The sequence below is a fragment of the Typopeltis vanoorti genome, chromosome 1 (genome assembly GCF_054136105.1).
Source record: "Typopeltis vanoorti isolate ZY-2024b chromosome 1, IOZ_Tvanoo_1.0, whole genome shotgun sequence".
In the NCBI taxonomy this organism is placed as follows: domain Eukaryota; kingdom Metazoa; phylum Arthropoda; class Arachnida; order Uropygi; family Thelyphonidae; genus Typopeltis; species Typopeltis vanoorti.
This window is the reverse complement of record NC_143549.1, coordinates 138,331,463-138,352,998: the sequence shown is the minus strand read 5'-3', so window position 1 is coordinate 138,352,998 and position 21,536 is coordinate 138,331,463. Positions and strand designations below refer to the sequence as shown.

Sequence of the window (21,536 nt, the reverse complement as noted above, 5' to 3'; positions counted from 1 at the left end):
TATTTGATTTCGTAATTCACTCTGGATATTTCTTATGTCAAAACAAATTTTACAACCAAGTGGAAGGAACAGCCATGGGAAATCCACTCTCTCCTGCTCTTGCCAACTTTTATTTAAAACATCTAGAAGAAGTCCTGTTCTCATCTATATTCCCTCACCCATCCTTTTGGGTTAGATATATAGATGACATGTTTGCTGTATGGCCTCGCAACATAGACTCCTTACCTTCCTTTTTAAGCAGTATCATTTCTTTACATCCTCGTATAAAGTTTACCATGCAGATTGAAAAAGACAAGTTATCTTTTTTAGATGTCCTTCTCATCCGTTCACCTTCTGGTATTCTTACAACAACAGTTTACAGAAAACCAACTTTCACAGGTCGTTATATTCTCAAAGAATCTCCTCATCATCCTTGTCAAAAAAACAGGAATCATAAAATGTTTAATCCGACGAGCCAAAACTAATTGCCCAACTTCTCATTTATTACAGAAAGAACTTTCGACTATCAAACATCATATGAAACTAAATGGCTTCTCTGAAAAGAGTACACAACATCTTTTCGATTCTTACAATGCAAGACAGAACAGCAAAGATTCAATACGTCGAGTTCCAATTCCTTACATTTCAGAACCAATTTCAAGAATTCTGAAGACATATGATTTAACAGCCACTTATACACCTATTAACAAATTATCCACCCAGTTTCCTTCATCTAAAGATAAATGCTCAACCTTGTCTCTACCTGGTGTGTATCAAGTTCCTTGTAATCTTTCCTACTTTGGACAAACTGGACGTTCTATAGAAAAAAGAATTCAAGAGCATCAGTCATCAATTCAACACAACAAACCTGAGAAATCTGGATTAGCTCAGCATGGATTAGAAACAAGCCACAACATCCTTTGGTCCAAGATTTCTCCTACACAGATGTCGCTACAAATTTGAACATTTATTTAAAGAAAGTGTGGAGGCCTTACTTCAACGTCCTAACTTGAATCGTAATGACTGTATATCTATATCAAAAATTTGGGAAAGTTTAATCAGGATAACACATTAATTTTTCTTTTTTTTTTTTTTTTTGTAAATTTCCTATATTAGTTTAATGTTATTTGAGATTATTATATGAATTTCTGAATTAATATCTTTTAATTATGACTTTAAAAATGTTTACTCTTCTAATACTTAGAACGAGCTGCGTGAAGTCATATCGCTATGTGTGAATGATCAATTGTTCGTATTCCACTTTGTTTTTTAAAACTATTCCTATGTAACCACTGAAGATGGTCTGTAATATTCAGACAGAAATATTTGTCATATTAAACATTATTCTTGTGCAAATGTGTATATATTTCTAAACATCTTACTATTGCTGTTAACAAATATTCCTTCACAATTTCCCAAGCACTAATGATATCCCAGCCTTCCAATACCTCCCTCCATGAAATTTCCCCAAGTTGATGTCTAAGACTATTCTAATCATCTGCCTTATAATTCCACATATGTTTCCGTCTCTTTGATACTCCTGCATGTCTATTCATCTTCCAAGTCAAAACCACGTGGTCACTCTCTCCAACTGGTGGGAGAGATGACATCTCAGTTATTATCAACTCCTCTGATGTTATGATCAAATCCAAAACTCTTGTTCCCTCTATTACATGTTATCTAAGACATTTGTCCCTCATGAATTCTAGAATTCCAATCCTCTCTTCTGACACATTCTAGCTATTATGTTATTTAATATTATCTGCTCTTCTGCTTGTCGCTATCATACCTAGGCAACACGCACACTATCTTTCCTCTCCACAATTTATACTGCTGTAGTTAAAATCTCTCATAACAATCATTGCTCAACTGGTTAAACATCTCCTGGTCCCCACCCTCTGTGCTTTTTGGTTTGTAGCAACACCCCACTAAATATCCTGTCTTGCCCACCTCCTCACACCATATGCTTTCAAAGTCATTAGTGTCACTGCCTTCCAAAGCCTCCACTCTTAGAGGACATAAGTTGTCACTTATCATGAGCAGTACTCCACTACCACGCTTTCCCTTCCTATCCTGCTGAAAAATGCTATATCCTGCTACTTCTATTTCTGTTATTATATTCTCTTCTGTCAACCACATCTCAGTGATCCCAATAACCTTTTGCTGGGCTGATGCTATCACTGCCATCAATTCCTCTTCTTTATTCCATATACTCCTAGCATTAGTATAAAGCATAAAAATGCCACTGTTTCTGTACCCAGCATTATCCCCTCTAGACTCCATTGGGCTCAGCCTTACCTGATGTCATCTCCGTGCTCAAGATAGGATGCCTCGCGCATCCTATCTCGAACACCATGGATCATTGAGTCCCCATACATTAAACCTCTTGCCACCCTGTTTCTCAATTGCTCACATGCATCCCTCACTCTCTCTCTCTCTCTCCTAACACTTTCTCTGTGTTCCCCTGCTTTCCTGACATCACTCCATCCCTGGTTCCAGTGCTCCCTCGCATTCCCTCTCTCCTACTGTTTTCCATTCTCTCCTGTTCTATCACTCACATAAAACTCTCTCATTCCCTGTCTTCTACTGTTCCTATTCTCTCCTCTTCTATCATTCCCTCACTGATTCGCCTTGCATTTATCTCTTCCATTCGCCTAATCTCATCTCATTCCCTAGACATTTCGCCTGCTCTTTCAGCTCCTAAGTCAGCTACTCTTATTTGCTATTCATCCTCCCAATTGAGACCATCTCTGAAAACTTCACAATCCTTCAACTTTTCCTACTCCCCACTCTCATTATTTTATTCATATTTCTCTCATCTTCTATCATACCACTCATCTATGGAGAATCTCCTACCTTTGACTTGACGAGGTCAGTTATAGTCATCTCTAATTCACCAAGTTCCTCCCATTGCCTGCATTTTGCGCATATACATATTTTCCCATTCTCTCACCTGCCACATATACAACTGCCGGGTCGCATACATTCCACAAGTCCCATATGCTACAAAATCCTGTATGATATCATGCAAAATGGAGTCCTTAAATGGTAAGGACTTGGTGATATGCCATTTGTAATTTTAACTACCACTGCCGCCATTATTCAAAATAGTGTCGAGGAACTATTACAACTAAATGCTCAATAAGTATAAGGGAGTATAACTATATAAGTAAAAGTGCAAACAAAACATTTAAGTATACTAAATATAAATAAAATAAAACTAAATAATGAAAATCATGTTGGAGGCTTAATGGATTTTTTACAACACTCAAAAAGAATTAAAATAGAATTTAATACTTCCTATATTTCGTCCTAGTCACTAGGACATCTACGGGAATTACAAAAACAGTTAATGTAACATACACATAAATAATAAACAATACTGAGCCCAACCACGTGGGTGACACTAAAGTCCTATCTAGTTGGAGTGCCCTCTAAGGGCAGTAGTAGGTAGCCTGGAATGCAAGGTGGGACCTCTGGTGATGAGTGTTTCCCAAATCTTCGGAAGCTTAATACAACTGTATTTATTCAGATTTGGTTGGTTTTTGAGAGCTGCTGCTGCTTCCAAGAAAAGTCTCTATTTCTTGAATTTGCTGTGGTGGAGCATGGTGGTTTCTTCCAAGATATCCTGTGGGTGGTATCCAAAACATAGTCAGCCAAGCCTGAATGGCCATAGTTGTGTTTGCAGATGTAAGACTTGTGTTCCTCTAAGCAGATGGATGCTGATCTGCCTGTCTGTCCAAAGTACAGGAACAGGGTACTTTGTAAACTCCAGGCAGAGAGAGAGGAGGGAGCTGATCTTTCGTAGAATGGATAAGGTATCAAGTTTGCGGTGGGGCTTATATTCTGTGTGTAGGTTGTACTTTTTTAGTATCTTGGCTATTTTTTCGGATGTGCCATGGATGTAGGGTATGGTGATGGCGTACTTTGGACAGACAGGCAGATCAGCATCCATCCGCTTAGAGGAACACAAGGCTTACATCTGCAAACACAACTATGGCCATTCAGGCTTGGCTGACCATGTTTTGGATACCACCCACAGGGTATCTTGGAAGAAAACCACCATGCTCCACCACAGCAAATTCAAGAAATAGAGACTTTTCTTGGAAGCAGCAGCAGCTCTCAAAAACCAACCAAATCTGAATTAATACGGTTGTATTAAGCTTCCGAAGATTTGGGAAACACTCATCACCAGAGATCCCACCTTACATTCCAGGCCACCTACTACTGCCCTTAGAGGGCACTCCAACTAGATAGGACTTTAGTGTCGCCCACGTGGTTGGGCTCAGTATTATTTATTATTTGTGTGTATGTTACATTAACTGTTTTTGTAATCCTCGTAGATGTCCTAGTGACTAGGATGAAATATAGGAAGTATTAAATTCTATTTTAATTCTTTTTGAGTGTTGTAAAAAAAAATCCATTAAGCCTCCAACATGATGTCCTTACAGCACTTAAGCCTCTACACACGAATAAATAATAAAAATTTGTTATCTTCGTTTTTTCTTCCACCATTATGCATCCAATTCTTCTCGGTAACCGAAATGCACACTATAGCTTCAACTACTTAGACAACAACTAACTTCAGAAACAGCCACTGAAGGACACTCATATTCCAGAAAAACAATGTATCACAAATCTCAACAGAAGTCAAACTATTCGCCCATTTAGTATACGCCATTTCCTGAAAAATTTAAATTTTAAATACTTTTTTAAAAACTAAACTCACTTGATGTTGAGATTTTATAGTTGATAGCTCCTTGTAGAGTAAATTTGTCAAACCTCATTGTGATGGAATAGCAACAGCCATTTAAATGTACAAAGTTTCATATTATGTTGTATAATGTAATGAAGCTGAATTAATCACTTGGTAGAAGAGGCCAGACCATCCCAAATGAGTTTGCCATAGTTTCATTCTATGAATATCTTTTGTGTATTATCTATTTTCATTCAGAAACCAAAGACTGGACTTTGATTAATGCTAGCTTCATCCCCAACTTTACATCAAAACTTTGTTCATTCTATAAATTGCTTCTTCGAGATCTTGTGAAAACCTTTCCGATTGCATTCTTTGATCTCTATAAAAAACCCATCAGGAATTTCAGAAGATAGAACTGAAATTACTTGTAGATGATACTTATAGGTATTGAACATAGTTTCTTTCTTTCTTTTTTTTTTTTTTTGAGAATCATTCATTCTGCCTGATTTTAGAATAGGTGGTTTGGCAGTTTGAAAGTTTACATTGAGATTGAAAGGATGCGTTTTTCATATTATGACAAGCTTTCCACATCTTTCCAAAGCTTGTAGTATCCTGTAACAAGTGCATTTGATTTGAGAATTTTGAGTGAAATGAGCAAGAAAATATCTATCTTGCCTTATATGAATTGCATTACTTTTTTGGTTACTCTGCATGCAGACAACTTAAAGAACATTTGTGTGCAATGGAAGAATTTTTAGTCTTCTTGAGTTGAAGATACTTTATTTTATTTATTTTTTCTCTTACAGATGGACAGTGTTTATTGAAATTTAATACCTAGTCTAGCCATAAATACTATTACAACTTGAACAGTGCATAAACCTTTAATCTATCAGTAAATCATTTACAGCTTTCAGCACGTACAAACCACGTACTCGGGATCAGAAGGAGCACTCGATGTTCAGAATGTCTCCTTTTTGCCTTCATGCATGCCCAAAGTCTGAAGCCACATATTGATGGTGCACAACCAACTGAAACGCTGCAATTGGTCACTGCAAATCCATCTTCAATGCTGGAGAAGTGCTTTTGATTTTATCATCCACTGCCGCATAAGTTGTGGTGTCAGGGGAAGTGTCCAGTAGATTGATAGTCTCTCATCCCCAGGTCATCAGTTAGTACAAGTGACATTGTTCTCTTTGAAATGTTCATCTTGCTCAACATATGGCAGAGGCATACCTTCACAGCCATCACAAGCTTTTGCATTCTAATACAGCATTGACCTGTTCTTTGGCAGTTAAATAAATGTTCTGTATCATTATAATGATTAATAGTCCAATACACAAACATCCTTCTGATCCCTAGTGTCTTTAGCTTGTTGAAAATAACAGGTAGTTGTGTTCCAACCTTGTGAAGTGCTATTACAGCTTCATGGTTCTCATAATCTCCCCACTGCATGCTAACCTGTATAGCCAGATAACTACTGATAAACGTGCAAATGTTGGCTGTGCACAGCACTACTAACAGAACTGTGGGTAGTGCAGGGATTTGCAAAAGTTGTAATAGTATTTATGGCAAGATTATAAAATTTGACATTATTTGCTATTAAAACTCCATTCTTTAAAATGGCTGAACAAAACCAAAATTTAATGTCAATATTGTCTATAGTACAGTCATTCTGATAATGGTGTTGCTATATAATTTTGATATACAAGAATAATTATTTCAATCTTCAATTTATGCTTATTTTGATAAATGATTAATATTTGCTTACTTAAAGTAGCTCAGTCGAAGTGGTGTTTGCACTACTCAGCATAAAAGACCATTTTTGTAATAGCATTAATTACCTTTTTGCAGCAAACTTCATGGTTTGCTGTTTGTCAGTTGATTGCAATTCCTTCTTGTAAGACTGTTTTAAATGAAATACTTGGCCTCTTTATTTCCTGTGTTATTTCATTTTCTGTGCTTGATAATTTTAAATTGTTTTTGATCATGCATCTTATCAAGATGCACAAGTATGTTTTCCTTATTTATACATCTTCAAGACTTTATTTAAAATTTTAATCAATTTATTGGTCTTGAAGACTGGTCTTATATTGTGTCAACTTATTTCTAATAAGCTTAGTTAATCTTTAAATTAACTAATCTGGATAGCTGAGTGGTTAGTATACCTGCTCTGCAGCAAACAGGTTGAAAGTTCAAATCTCACTCTGGGCATGGATGGCTGAGATTGTCTTTAGGTAGATGAATTTTACTTCTAGAGTAAGACCACTTCCTTGCTTATGAGAAATCTGAAATCCTCGGATTATAAACTTATAGTACATTAATCTCATCTATCACAATAACAAAGCTATATAAAACTGTATTTTATAAATCATTAGTATGAAATACTTGTTCTTCTGGAATTCATTTTAGGGGTGTTAAAAGTATTTATTGTTTTTTTGTTGTCATATATGAAAATTAAGTTGGAATGTGTTTTTGAACAAAACTTAAGTAACAAGTCAATTTAAACTTCCATTAGGAACTTCAAGATCTTGGGAGAGATCCTCCTGCACAGTGTTCAGCAGGACCCGTTGGGGATGACTGTGAGTAAAACTAGAATTTTGATATACAAGAATAATTATTTAAATCTTCAGTTTATGCTTATTTTGATAAATGATTAATATTTGCTTACTTAAATGTAAAGTAGCTCAGTGGAAGTGGTGTTTGCACTCCTCAGCACTAAACCATCCGAACAAAGAGCGTTGCGAGTTCGATTCGAGTTGCCGACTAGTGGAACTTTTGCGGCCTGGTTGGCCGAGTGGTTAGTGTATTTGCTCTCCATTCAAAAGGCTGCGGGTTCAAATCCTTCCATGGCATGGTTGTTTGTGATTGTCTGTGAAAATGCTAGTGGCGGTAGATGAAGGTAGTTGCGGTTCATTGTAGTTGGTGGATTGAGTGGTGGTCGTAGAGGTGGAGAGTTATAGAGTAGGTGCCCTCCCTCGATGAGTCTATGGACTTCCCGGAGGTGTCAGATAATAATTATTTGCATGTATGGTTGTGTGTGTGGGTGGGGGGGGGGGGTTGGATTTATGGATATTAGCATTACTATGACTGCTGTTTCATTTGTATCAAATTCAGCATTTCTTCCATTCATCAAAGATGGTTGTAAAACTCTTTCATAGCACTGCCTGAACCTAATTGTAACATGTTAGGGTATTTCCATGTTGGCACATGAGGCTTGCTGCTGCTTATGCCTAGAGGTACCTGTGGGAAGAACTGCTAAGGCCTTGATTTTTAGAGGAAATAGGGACTTGAAGTGGATTGGTAAAGAATCCATTACTGCACATTCTATACCTTACCACTTTCATCTTACTGCAGCTAACCATAGGTTAGGCAAATAGAAATAATTACGTCTGAAAAAAGCAAACATTCAAGAATGGCGTTGCAAATCTGTGCCTAATTTCCAGTTATCCACAGATTTATAGCTAATTTGTTCAGATGACAGCCCTTGAAACTTAGCTCATGCATCCTTTCAAACTTTTTATAGCAAATGGCTATAACCCCTATAAAATAGATAATACTACATGAACCCCCATTCCTCCTGTAACCAACACAAGGTCATAACAAAACCATTCCCATCTTTCATATTAAGGGTACTTCAGAAAAGAGGTAAATTTCTCTGCAAATGTGATCTCCATGCTCTTTTTAAAGCACTCATTCAGCTAGCTGACTTAATCTGTTTTTTTCTAAAGATGAACTTTATCCTTTTGCACATTCTTGAATGTATAAAATTAGTTCCTTGGCCCTACAGTTAAGCCTACTTTTGACAGACTGGTAGACCAGCAAACATCTGCCTTGAGCACAAAAATTATCTGTATGGTAAATCAGAACTGGCTGACTACTCTGAATATTTCACATGGATTAAATGGAAGAAATCAGTATTATATAGTCACTGGAAATCTGTGATATGATTTTTAGAATCAGCAGTGCTTCATAGTCGCCCAACCTGAAGCGCAACTACATTAAATTGCCAACAATCTGGTAAACATTCTGAGACCAAATAGCCTGATATCTCCAAAGTAACATTCTGACCCACGGTCTTAAGACATTGGTTCATTTTTGTTTAACAGCTGCAGAAACATTTTGATTTGTTTTCTGTATGTGTTACCAGCAGGTTTGGTTCCATTTATTGTCTGGCAGTCTGCTTTATCTTGCTGTGGTGCTTTCAGTTGGAGGAAATGTTGACTCACTATACCATATAACAGTGATGTTCAACCTTTTTTACTATGCGAACTACTTTTCTATAAAAAGTTATTCGGCGATCTACTCTTATATAGATCACGTTCTCCCAACCTGATATCTGATTATGCAAAATAAACAACTAAAAACTATTTGTGTATTTAAAAATTTATTTATCACTTTTAATTATTTTAATACAACAACAAAAAAAGAATATTGGAATAAAATATTTATTTCTCTATTTTGGAAAACCAAAGTTAGAAAAAACAACAGATTGATTACAAACTCAGTTACAGGAAATGCTGGTTGATTTTTAAAAAAAAAAAAAAAAAAAGTTAATGTGAAATTTGGCATTGTTTGGACCTTGCATTATTTTCATAGTCAAGTTGATATGAAAAGTGGCCAATCGCAGACAATCATCCAAATGATCATTTGTAATTTGGTTTCTTAATTGATTTTTTATGACAGTCATATTTGAAAAAGCGGATTCTGACAAGTATGTCAATCCGAAACACGACAGAATTTTTCGCGCAATATCAATTAATATTGGGAATTTTTCATGTGCATACTTCCAAATGACTTCATTGTTTATTGATTTTAAATGTAAACTATTCTGAATGTTTATTATCTCGAGTTCTACTTCAGCTTGGTTTATATCAACCAGCCCACTAATTTTATTTGAAATTTCTGTGATGTTCAAGTTTTCTTGAAATGGATTATTGATAAAAGATACAATCATTTCAGTTTTATTAAAATCTTTAAATCTTGAATTTATTTCTTCCTCAGCTAATTCTATTTCATGAATAAATTCTTTTAAATCATAGTGAAGCATTTCTTGATTTTATTCAAAAATTTTTTATAAATATGGGAGATGTCTAAATTCCTGGTAATCCATATTTTTCTTTAATAAAAGAAAGTATTGTTGGAAAGTTTTTATTGAACTTGTCAATTAAATTTTTATCTCTACCTTGTAACTCTAAATTTAAATTGCTTACTTTCATACAGAAATCTACTAAAAATGATAAGTGTAACAACCATCTTTTATCACTCAATTGTGGATAAATATCTCCTTTTTTATCAAGAAAATTTTTTATATCGTTAATATAAAAATACAAGAAATCTTTCTAAAAATTGACTTCTGCTGAGCCAGCGAACATTATTGTACAACAGAACTTCCCTATCATCATCTGCCTGTAATTTAAATAACCGCCGTTGCAAGGCTTTTCCTCCAACAGAATTTACAATTTTAAATGTAACATCCAAAACATCTTTTGTGTTTTGGTTGTTACTTGGTGAAACTAGTTGGTATAACTTAGTTGTTTATTATATACACTTGATCACTATAATCCCAATAAACGTTTTTCCAGATCTTTTGTGTTTAATCTTTTACTGCTCAGTACTTGTTGGCGAATAATACATTGGTACGTTTAAAAATATGGATATTTGTCATAATTTTTACATAATGAAATGAAGCCTGATTTATTACCTACCATTGCTGGAGCATCATCAGTAGTAATAGAAACAAGTTTAAAAAGCAGAAATTTGTGTTGTTTCACAAATTCATCAAATGCTGAAAAAATGTCTTCTCCCCTTGTCCTTCCCAATAATGGTATAATTTTCAAAAGTTCTTCTTTACTTGAATAATCTTTAAATACCATGTGAATAAATACCATTAACTGAGCAATATCTGTGAAGTCGTTTGATTCATCAAATTGTAATGAAAATGCAACACACTGGTGAATGTCTGACATTAACCTGGCCTGGAAACTTTTCTCTGGCAATTGGAACTCTTCCTTTCTGCAATTTGAAACCTTGTCTGCAGCCTAGAAGTAGTCTCTCTCTCTCTCTCTCTCTAGTGACGTCTCGAACTGAGAAGCTCCTTTCTGGAAGCGGGAAACTCCTCTCTGACAGCAATTCTTGAACCAGGATCCCTTCTGCTTGCTTCAGTCCCTTTTTATTAGGTCTCCTCTGAGACCTTGCATGAAGTTTGGCAACCCCAAAGAATTGGTATGAGTCTTTCATCTTAAGTTTCAAGTTCAGCACACCTTTTGTTCTCCTCTGCTTTCTTTTGATTGTAAGTTGCCAGATTGGAAAGTTGTTTAAACTCTTTCTGACTGATTTCGGAGATGTTCGGAGTGATCTTTGAAATCTGTGCTTTTTCCTTTACTCGAGTATTCCAAACCAAAATTTATACAAAGCATAACTCATTGATTCATTTTGCTACCCTAATTCTTTCAGGCATCAGACACTAGTTTCTGTATTCTAGTTTTTACATACTTATTCCATTAAAATTTGTTTCTTTTAAATGCAGTTAAAGATTTTCTTGAAATTTCCATAAGAAAATTTTCTGCACATCCAAAATTCCTTTTTGAGAGGAGTGAAATTAGGTAACAGTATGTCTAAATGATTATGCTCTAGTCCCTTGCTGAAGCTGTTACTTTTGCACAGCCCTTCTTTTGCCACTTCTTTACATGGATTGTCTTATTATATTGATCCTCAAAGGAAAGTTTCCCTCGGATCTCTTGATAAATGATCTTTTTTTATGAACTTTTAATAAATATCCTATCATTCTAAGCACTTTTTTTTCCCCCTAGTTATGGGGTTGTGCTTTAGTCTACACCTGATTTGTCATTTGACACTTATTTAACTCATTGGTACTTCAATTCTACCTATTCCTGAGTAAGCTATTACCCAATATCTACCCAACATTGCTATCCACTTTTTCTAAGTAATGGAGAAACCTTAAATCTGACAGATCATTGCTAATATGGATTCTATCCTTGTCAGTCAACAGATGGATCTCATTTTCACAAATGATTCGAATTTAAGATTGCAGGAGTAGATATTTGAGAGGTTTTGTTAGAGTATAATGAAGAGTTTTGTTAAACAAATTAAAGATGCTCTCATTAACAAAGATTGGATCTTTCTTCCAGTTGACTGAGAATCTAAATCCTGTTTTTCTGGGAGCATCATGTATTTTTATCTTTTGACAAATCCTTTATTATGTTTCACTTTTCAGTGGTGTTCTGACAACTTCTGTATTTTCAATACTATATTTCTTTGCTTTTTCTTGCATTTTAGGAAACTTTATTTATTATTTTTTTTCTTTGACATCTAAATTATAATTTTGTAATTTGAATTGCATCTATACAAATGAACTTTGGCAATTTAAAGATTTTTAGTAATCCTTAGGTTGAACTTTAGAATTCAACTTAAGATTTAATTCAGTTATTGAATCCTAAGGATTCAACTCTGACTTGACTTCTGCATAATATTATCATGTCCCTCCTTATTTTCAGTCATCTAACCATTGAATGATTTTTTTTTTCTTAACAATTTTTAAGGGAATTTGACTCTTAAATTCTCTGTATAAAGAGAACAAATGACTAATCTTTCATGCAGACATTTAGTTACTCATTGGATTTTCTATATATATTTCTTTAGTCATTGTTTATTAGAATTGGCACTAGTAATTAGTCTTCTAAATGTATAGGTAGCTTCTCACTGTTCAAATCTGAACTTGCAATACAGATCTTCACTCTTTTTTGTTACAGCCGCTGTTGCAATTGTCTCATGGATGTGGCTGGGATTTTTCTCCCAGAAACCTTTTTTTTAGTTATCTTGCAAAACAGGCATACTGTCAGAACATAGTTAAGGCTAATGCATTGCCTCAGTGTTTGTTATTTCTGCTATTACTCAAACATCTGTTGCTGTCCTTTGGGGTGTCAGCTCCCCATCTTCTGTATTTTCTAAAGTACAATTTAGTCTTCAAAATGTAAGGGTAGTACTGCAGGAAAATCATAAAAGCACTCATTTCACATATTCATCTTGTGTATAGTACTCCTTGGTGTTTAAAGTGTAAACATTAAATTGGAAGTGAAGGTTAAATTATTAGTTTGAGAGTAAAGTGATTAAAAGTTTTAACATAATTTCAATGATGCAATTTTTGAAATAATTCGTGCAGTTGATTATATAATAAACATGATTAACACTTACTCCATTTTGTGGTCTTGGATTAGTCTTAACCATTTGGTCCATTGGATACCATATTGTGCAGAACATGTATTTCTAAATGCTATAGAAATAAGCTCTCCACAAGTTTGTCATTGCAAAAGTGAAACACAGAAAAAATGAGATATACAAAAATTCTCACAATGTGAGTTAATACTTAGTTGGATAACCTTTAGCGTAAAGTTTACATAATTACGGCCTTACAACGCCGTCCCATGGAGTGAACCAAGTTTTTTAGTTGTGCAGATGTTACAATGTGAAACCAAGATTGAATTAGTGCTTCTATTAATTGGGTTTTATTGGTGGGTTGCTTCTGACTAACAAGTTTCCTTAGTCGGCTTCATAGATTTTCAATTGGTTTAAAGTCTGGGCTATTCCAGGGCCATTCCAGCAGTGGAATATGATTATCTTGAAACCACTTTTTGCACACAGCAGCAACATGACATGGAGCTGAATCCTGTTGAAATATAAATGCTTCATTATCTTGGAAAAGATCACATGCAGAAGGCTTCAGTTTGGGCTCAAGTATTTCATTTATGTATTTTTGGGCATTTATATTCCCATTAATCATGCAAATTCTGCCCACACCTTTTGATGTCATACAACCCCAGATCATAACACTAAGTGGGTGTTTCATGGTAGGTGCAGTGCAAGCAGGATGCAAATCTACTCCTATTCTTCTCCTTACGTGTTTTATGCCATCACTACCAAACAGGAAGATTTTGGTCTCATCACTCCAAATAACGCTGTCCCATTGTTCTGCTACCCAGTTTAATCTTTTCAACCTTTGTTTGAGCGATGAAAATGGTTTTTTTAATGGAATTCTAGCATTTAGACCAAATTCTTGCAGTCTGCACCAAACAATCCTTGCACTCAACTTCACATTGTATTGTGCCATATCATCTTGTATACACCCAGATGATTTTCTTATGTCACGTAGGCACAGCCTCTCAATTCTTCTATCATCACTTGCTGTTGTGCACCTTTACCAGTCTGGTTTTGTAGTGACTGAGTCTCCTTATACCTCTTCAAAAATTTAGAAATGCCACCTTTGGTTAAGTTTCCAAAATTTTTCTTCTAATTTCTTCATAACTGTAGCCTTGTTCACTTAATAGTATTATTTTACATCGCTTTCTTGGTGACCAGTCAACTCTTTGTGCCATTCCTTTAATTTTATAGCATTTTACAAGCTCACTAAATGAAAGAATACAAAAAAAAACCCAACTAACTTGATAGCAATCACATAACACACTAACAAATGTCCTCCTCTCAGCTCCAATACATGACATCAATAGCTGATCCTACTGTGACCTTATTGGCTCATTGCCAAAACAAGATGACACCTGATTGGCTCTCTAAACACTCATGCTCTTTGGCTACATTCAAATGAAGGAAAGCTACTTCATATCAACCTAAGCAAGTTGTGCTTCTTTCTTCTGGTTATTTGGCTATAACTTTTCATAGAATACAGATAATTGAACAAACTTTATTGCATTACATTCTTGATTAAATTATCTTTCCATTGATATATAATTTTAGGGTATTACACAAAAAAAAAATGTGGTGTTATGCGTTATCAAACCTCAAAAATACACTTTTTCCAAAAGGTTTCCACAATTTTGGCCACTAGTGTATTTATTGAAGGGTAGTAAGTGACAGCTTATGAGCATATAATCTTTTGGTATGGGTGTTGCCTAGTTATTGTACTACTTAAAAGTTGGACTTTGCACAGATGCATTTGTCTTCCTAATAGAAGAGTTTGTCATTTTTGAAACTACAGTTTCAATATATATGGCTGCAATAAAGAAGTGATCTTTAATATCACTTTCTTTAAATAGTGACAAACATTTAGTTTAGAACATGTTAAAAATGAGTAACATTTAAGAACCTTGAAAAATATGCAAAGACACCTAGTTTAGCAACTCAGAAGTGAGTGTAGACTGGGCTATTGGTGGCAACATGGAAGCATGACATTCTACTGCCATGTTTCCAGAATAGGTTTTCTGTCTTTCTTTCCACCCACATGTAGTGTTTTGCAGAATATTTAGCTCCCCTATTATTCTAAATAGGAACTTATACCTCCATTTGAGGAGTACAGCAATAAAGCAACTTATAGGAATCACTGCCAGAATGATCCTGATAGTTATCAGATCAGTACAGGGGCTTCCCATTCAGCTGGTGAATAATCCTCTTGTTGCTTGCTTTGCCAGGTCATGCCTTGAAGGTTGGAATAAACCAATATACAGAGGACATTCTTGTGTTAACTACACAAGCCCTTCACTTTTGCTGTATTCTCTGCTTTAAGTTTTCTAGCATTATTTCAACCTTGAGATAACTAAATGCTGTTATTGCCGTTAAAAATAAAAAAAAATAAGAAAATCAATAATGCAAAAAAAAAACCTCTTAAAAATCAAAATAACACATTTAATCCAATAGAAAGTACTTTCATATCCATTTCACCAACACCTCTGGGAGTACAAACACTAATTATGTGGACCTTCTCTTAAAGGCATCAATACTCACCTGGCAAAAAACCTCAGATATCCAGAATAATCATGCATAATGCCTTCTATAAGAAGGTCAAACCTGTGCATTTATCAGATCTGACAATCCTAGCCAAAAACTATTAAACCTGGGATTCCTTATGATGTCAAGATTTCCTTATCTCACTTTGTTGCATTCATTTAGTGCTCCTAATTGGCATGACCATGCTGGCCTCTGAGACAGAATTGAACAAAAGGTCTTTAGGCCATTTAGAATGACATGGACTCAGTGTCTACATGTCCACATGATTAGACTACCCAGACCAGAGTGAGTTATGCAGCATAGAAACATGAGTTCTTAGAAAACACTGTCAGTGGCGCTGAATATGTTAAAACCTAGTTGAGAAAGTGTTTTATTTTCCAAAACAAATCATTATATCGAATCTAACCTAAATGTTTTTAGATTGTTTTGAGTTGCTGCTTCTGTCATTGAGGTTTCTATTCTCATATAAGCTTCAGCATTGCAGTTGCCTTGGTATCAAATCAATATCAAAATCCTCAGTAGCGTTGATATCATTGCATCTTCTGGTCCAGATTATATTTCTCCAGTTATGCCTAAAACATATTCTGGGATTAACAGCCATCCTTTATCTCTTATACATGCTCTCATACTTCTCTAATAGAAGCAAGTTTTTATCCATCTTGATCCCCCCAAAAAAGTGGATGAAATTGCACCATTAGCAAAGTATTGCTCTGACCTCAGCGCTTTATAAAGTTATGAGGTCATTTAATGAGCGATTAGAAAGGCATGGGTCTTGGTTAAGATTGAAAAAATTCCCATCACCCAAGATTTCCAATGAGTTTCTTATGTAGGTCACTGACCTTCTCTAATATGAAATGTTTGTAGTAGTTAATTTAAGCTTCAAAATCTTCCCTAAGCAATGTCTTATGCTGATATCCTCACCATTCTTAGTTGGGGAGAAGAGAAGATAATCTACTGAATTTAAGTGCCATCTTAATATCATTAAACATGAGCTACAGAAAAAGAAAATGCTGTGAAGAGTATATATAAAGAGAAATATGCCTAGCATGATAAGGAAGGCAAACTCAGATTGATTACAAAAAAAAGAGTAGATCAAAGGAAATCCCAGAGTTATTGTTACATGGCAAGTAAGATGAACAGCTGTGGAAGAATAACCTTAATTAGTGCTGATGGTGACAGAAGCAGATAAAATAGTCTACACATAAACACAAGGAAAAGTATTATTTATTAAATATACTGCCAAATATTTCAGTTTGAAATTAACAAACTATCGTCAGTGGCTTAAACAACAGTTTTTAATAAGGTAGAATGCAAACAATTGTTTTATTCAAAATACTACGACCCGCATGATGTTAAATCACTAATAGTTTTATGCTTTCACTGAAGAAAAGGTTAATCATAAAAGTATAAAATAAATTGCATAAATAATTGTATAATTTATATTATCATACAAAAACTTAATTTATAATATCGTACTGAACAGAAAAACTTGTTTAAGCCACTGATGATAGTTTGTTAATTTCAAACTGAAATATTTGGCAGTATATTTAATAAATAATACTTGTGTTTACATGTAGATAATTTATAATACAATGGCAGAAGTTTCTCTCAAAACTGGAGCAAAAATGGTGAGTTACTGAATGTATGGACCACTTTGCAAGAGTACATCATCCATGTGAGGTAATGCTGTGATGTGACATTTATTTTGGAACAGGTGAATGAATTGGAGGTTCTTAGGATATTGCAGAATCTCACTGTAAATACAGCTGTGAGATTAGATGGGATATCAGCTCATTTTATGGGAATGTTCAAGTTCAACTGGTGATGCCTCTAAGCATTTAAGTCTTAGTTTTAAGAGGGCAAAGTAATTCCTTTGCATAATAGGTTCTAAAACTGCAGTGAGTGGTAGTAAAAGTACTTGAAAAACTTCTCAAAAAAGAAAATTTGAGAATGGGTGGATAAGAATAATACTCTGAGGGGCAACATGACTTTGTGAAAGATCAGTCATGCCTTAGTAATTTACTTTTTATAATAGTGACAGCTGAGTTGGATAAAGGATATGGCACACAATTGATTCTCTTGGATTTTGCAAAAGCATTTGAAATGGAGCTCTTAACACATTTTATATAAAAGGGGATGGATATGAAAATGTGGATAAGAGGGTTGTTGCTGAACAGGTATCAAAAGCGGTATATGGAGGAGCAGAATCCAGGCAAAACCAGGTGACTGTTGTGCTGCAAGTTACAGTGCTAAGACCATTACTCTTTGTTTCATAAATGATACAGGAAATATTCAGTTGTATGCTGATGATGCAAAATTAGGTAGACTGATATTAAATCAAAGCAACATGGAGATTTTTTTCAGGATGACTTAAAAGGTTGTCAGTAATGGGCAAAAGAGAATGGATGTCAGAATCTGAAGAAATGTAAAGTTATGCATTTTGGGATAAATAGATTACAGGCTGTGTACCACATTGATGGAACTGTACTCCAGGAAATAGATGAAGGTAGGGATTTAGCAATAGACAGTTGATGGAGGACATATTGCTAAGACTGAGATGGCTCATAAGAGTACTTGGCTATTGAAGAACATGCTAACAAGTAGAGATAAGATAGTTGTTATTCCTCTTTAGAAGACCTTGATACATCCATGTATGGATTAATGTGCTCAGGTCTTGGGTTTCTTGGAGATGAAGTGGTGAAGAGGATCCAGAGGTGATCAACCAAGATGGCAGGTAGTCTGTGAAAAGTTCCTTATGAAGATGGATTAAGGCTGTGTGGAATGCAGAAGTGAATTAATAGATGAAAAAGAATATATTTTGGGAAAATTATGGAGACAACTACAGTGTTTAAGTAAAACTTTAGTTTAATATAAACCAAAATCAACACTCGACATTTCGACCTTCATATCAAGAAAAAAAACTGAGCAATTACTTAAGTCAGACACAGTGAAAAAACTTATACCCCATTACTCCCATTCTCCTAGAATATATGGTTCCTAAAGTACACAAACAAAACGTGCCACTTCAGCCGATAGTTGAAAGAATAGATAGCCCTAATTATCACCTAGCCAAGAAATTAGTGTCAACACTCAAGGAGTTGGTAGGTCATTCCCCCGCCTATATAAAGAACACACAACACTTTATAAACACAATTAAAAACATAACACTCGGCAAAGATGATTTATTAGTCAGTTTTGACGTATCTTCTCTTTTCACAAATGCCCCAATCAATGACAATTCTTCTATAGAACAAATTTCTGCCCAACATTACAGCCCTCTTTGTTCACTTACTATGTTCCAGTTACTTTGTGGCAAAATAAATTTACCTACAAAAAAGAAGGTACGGCCATGGGCTCACCTCCCCCCCCTGCTAACTTTTATATGGAAGCTTTTGAGCAAAGTGCTCTTGATTCCTTCACTCTAAAACCTATAGTGTGGCTTAAAGTTGACGATGTTTTTATTATCTGGCCACATGGGCAACAAATATTAAACACATTCCTTAGACACCTGAACAAACAACATGAACGCATACACTTTACTATCAAAATTGAAAATCAGAACTCTCTCCCGTTCCTGGATACACTGGTCACACATCTTCCTTCAGGCAGTCTATCCTTCACGGTATTCTGCAAACCGACACATACATGCTAAATTATACCACCACCCATCACAAAAATATGGAGTCATTAACACCCTTAAGAACAGAGCTATAACAATTTGCTCTAATCAGCAAGCTCTTAAACAAGAATTAAAAAATATTAGCAACACATTTATAAATAATGGCTATAACAAAAATACTATTAATAAAGTTCTTCATAAAACTTCATCAAAAAAGAATTTAGATTACAGTCTAAATTCTCTAAAAACCATAGCCATCTGATACATTAAAGGATTATCAGAAAAAACCAACAGAATCCTATACAATTATCTCAATGCCACCTTTAAATCACCTACAAAACTAAAAAACATATTCAACTTCTCTTAGGATCCTCTCCTCCCATTGGCACATCCTGGAGCACCTATAACTTGCCTTATATTGGTGAAACTGGATGTACAATTCCCTATACGGAAAAAAAGAACACATAAGACACATTATAATAAATTTAGTTTAATCCTTTATCCAAGTGTGAGCAAACAAATTTTGCACCTGAAAGTATCTTCAGGACTGGGTTAAGGTGGTACAACACCAGGGCAACTCGTTGCAAAGGTGGAGCAAGGGCCTGGCTCCCACTGAAGAGACCTCAATAAAGGTCGAAACTAGTCTGGGTAGTGGCCCTTCCCTTAATGCATAACAATAGATGTATCCACAAGGAGATGTGTTTTGCATTATAGGAGATACTGTGTTGGTAGCTTGCTCCACCTTTGCAACGAGTTGCCCTGGTGTTGTACCACCTTAACCCAGTCCTGAAGATACTTTCATGTGCAAACTTTGTTTGCTCACACTTGGATAAAGGATTAAACTAAATTTATTATACTCTAACCAAGTGAAAAATAAACTTTCAACATAAGACACATTAACTATAACAATTTTGGTGAAGCAGGCCTTTCAGATCATGCTCTCAACATCTTATAGCAAATTGATAGGAAAAGTACTCACTCTTTACACCATACAAAAACCTGGTATGAAAGAAAATTTAAAGAAGCTTGCAAAAACCTGATTAACCACCTTGATATCAACAATAATAGTGGCATGAAAATTCCAAGAATCTGAATTGCATATATTCAGCCTACTTAATACTTAGTATCTAGCATACTTTAAGACTTTAAGCAACCTTCAGCTAATATTGGAAACTATTCCATATCAACTGGTTGAAATTTAAATGTATAATCATGTTTTTAATATATATATAAACATGTTGCTCTCCAGCCTAAATTTCAACAGTCTCTAGCATTGATGAAGTAAAGTTTTTTTTTTTCACCAGAGGTCAGGCCAATAATTGTTGTAACGGCTAGTAACTCTAGTAAATCATGTAGATTGTAGTGCACAGTGTTTCTGTATATATAGTGTATATGCTCCAGAAGATGACCTTCATATGAAGGTTGAAACATTGAGTGTTGATTTTGGTTTATATTAAACTAAAGTTTTACACAAATATGGTAGTTGTCTCCATAATTTTCCCAAAATGTATTCTGATCGCTATGTAAACCTAAAAGAAAAGATATGATGAAATATTTAAGTTACTTAAATGGTTTGATTGATGACTGTTAATTGGTTCGTTCAGGGAGAAGCATGATAGATTGTGTGGGTAGTTCGGGTCTCTTGCAATGAGTCTTCATTCTCCATGGGGGTGCTAATATATTAAACTAAAGTTTTACACAAATATGGTAGTTGTCTCCATAATTTTCCCAAAATGTATTCTGATCACTATGTAAACCTAAAAGAAAAGATATGATGAAATATTTAAATTACTTAAATGGTTTGATTGATGACTATTAATTGGTTCGTTCAGGGAGAAGCATGATATTGTGTGGGTAGTTCGGGTCTCTTGCAACGAGTCTTCATTCTTCATGGGGGTGCTAATATAGACATCGGGTCACATCTTAAAACCTTGCAGTATGTCTTTAGACAGCCACATAAAATTGCATCACATCCATATTCAGATTGCCTAAACCATAACCCTAATCCCTCAAAAATAAATAAAAAAAACTATACATGACTAATTATAGTCTTGTAAGGATGTTTCTCATGCACAAAGAATTAAAACAACTAGGCGACTTGTATATAAGGAGCTGTTGACTTCAAATTCCCTGTATATCCTATAAAGCATAAATACACCACCTCTATTTAGATGTCATAAATCCATGTGTTATGGGAGAGGATCATTCCCCCATAATACATGGACACATTTTAGCGTTAGTTCTCATCACTTTTTTTTTTAAAGCCATTAAAATTTGAACATTTCATGGCAGTTTGTGTATGAAATATGTTTTAAGCATTTTACTGTGGGTAGCTTGCCTACATTTCTCAAAGCTTAGATTTGTTTTTCTGAAGTGCTCTACTATCTTAAAAGGACTTTTTTAGATTATATAATACTTAAACAAGTAATTCAGCTTTTCTTCTAGTAGGCTGGGAGTTGAATATTATATATATTGTATTGGTGGGGG

General features: G+C 34.9%; 1 protein-coding gene across 1 annotated transcript in view; it reads left to right on the top strand.

The window, feature by feature from the left end:
- Nucleotides 1-21,536, top strand: part of LOC150110465 (ubiquitin-conjugating enzyme E2-17 kDa) — a 158,773-nt gene that overhangs the window by 26,820 nt on the left and 110,417 nt on the right. The window contains exon 2 of the mRNA XM_090399443.1: nucleotides 7,194-7,257. Within this exon, the coding sequence (XP_090255569.1) occupies nucleotides 7,194-7,257 (64 nt within the window). The remainder of the gene's footprint in view (nucleotides 1-7,193; nucleotides 7,258-21,536) is intronic.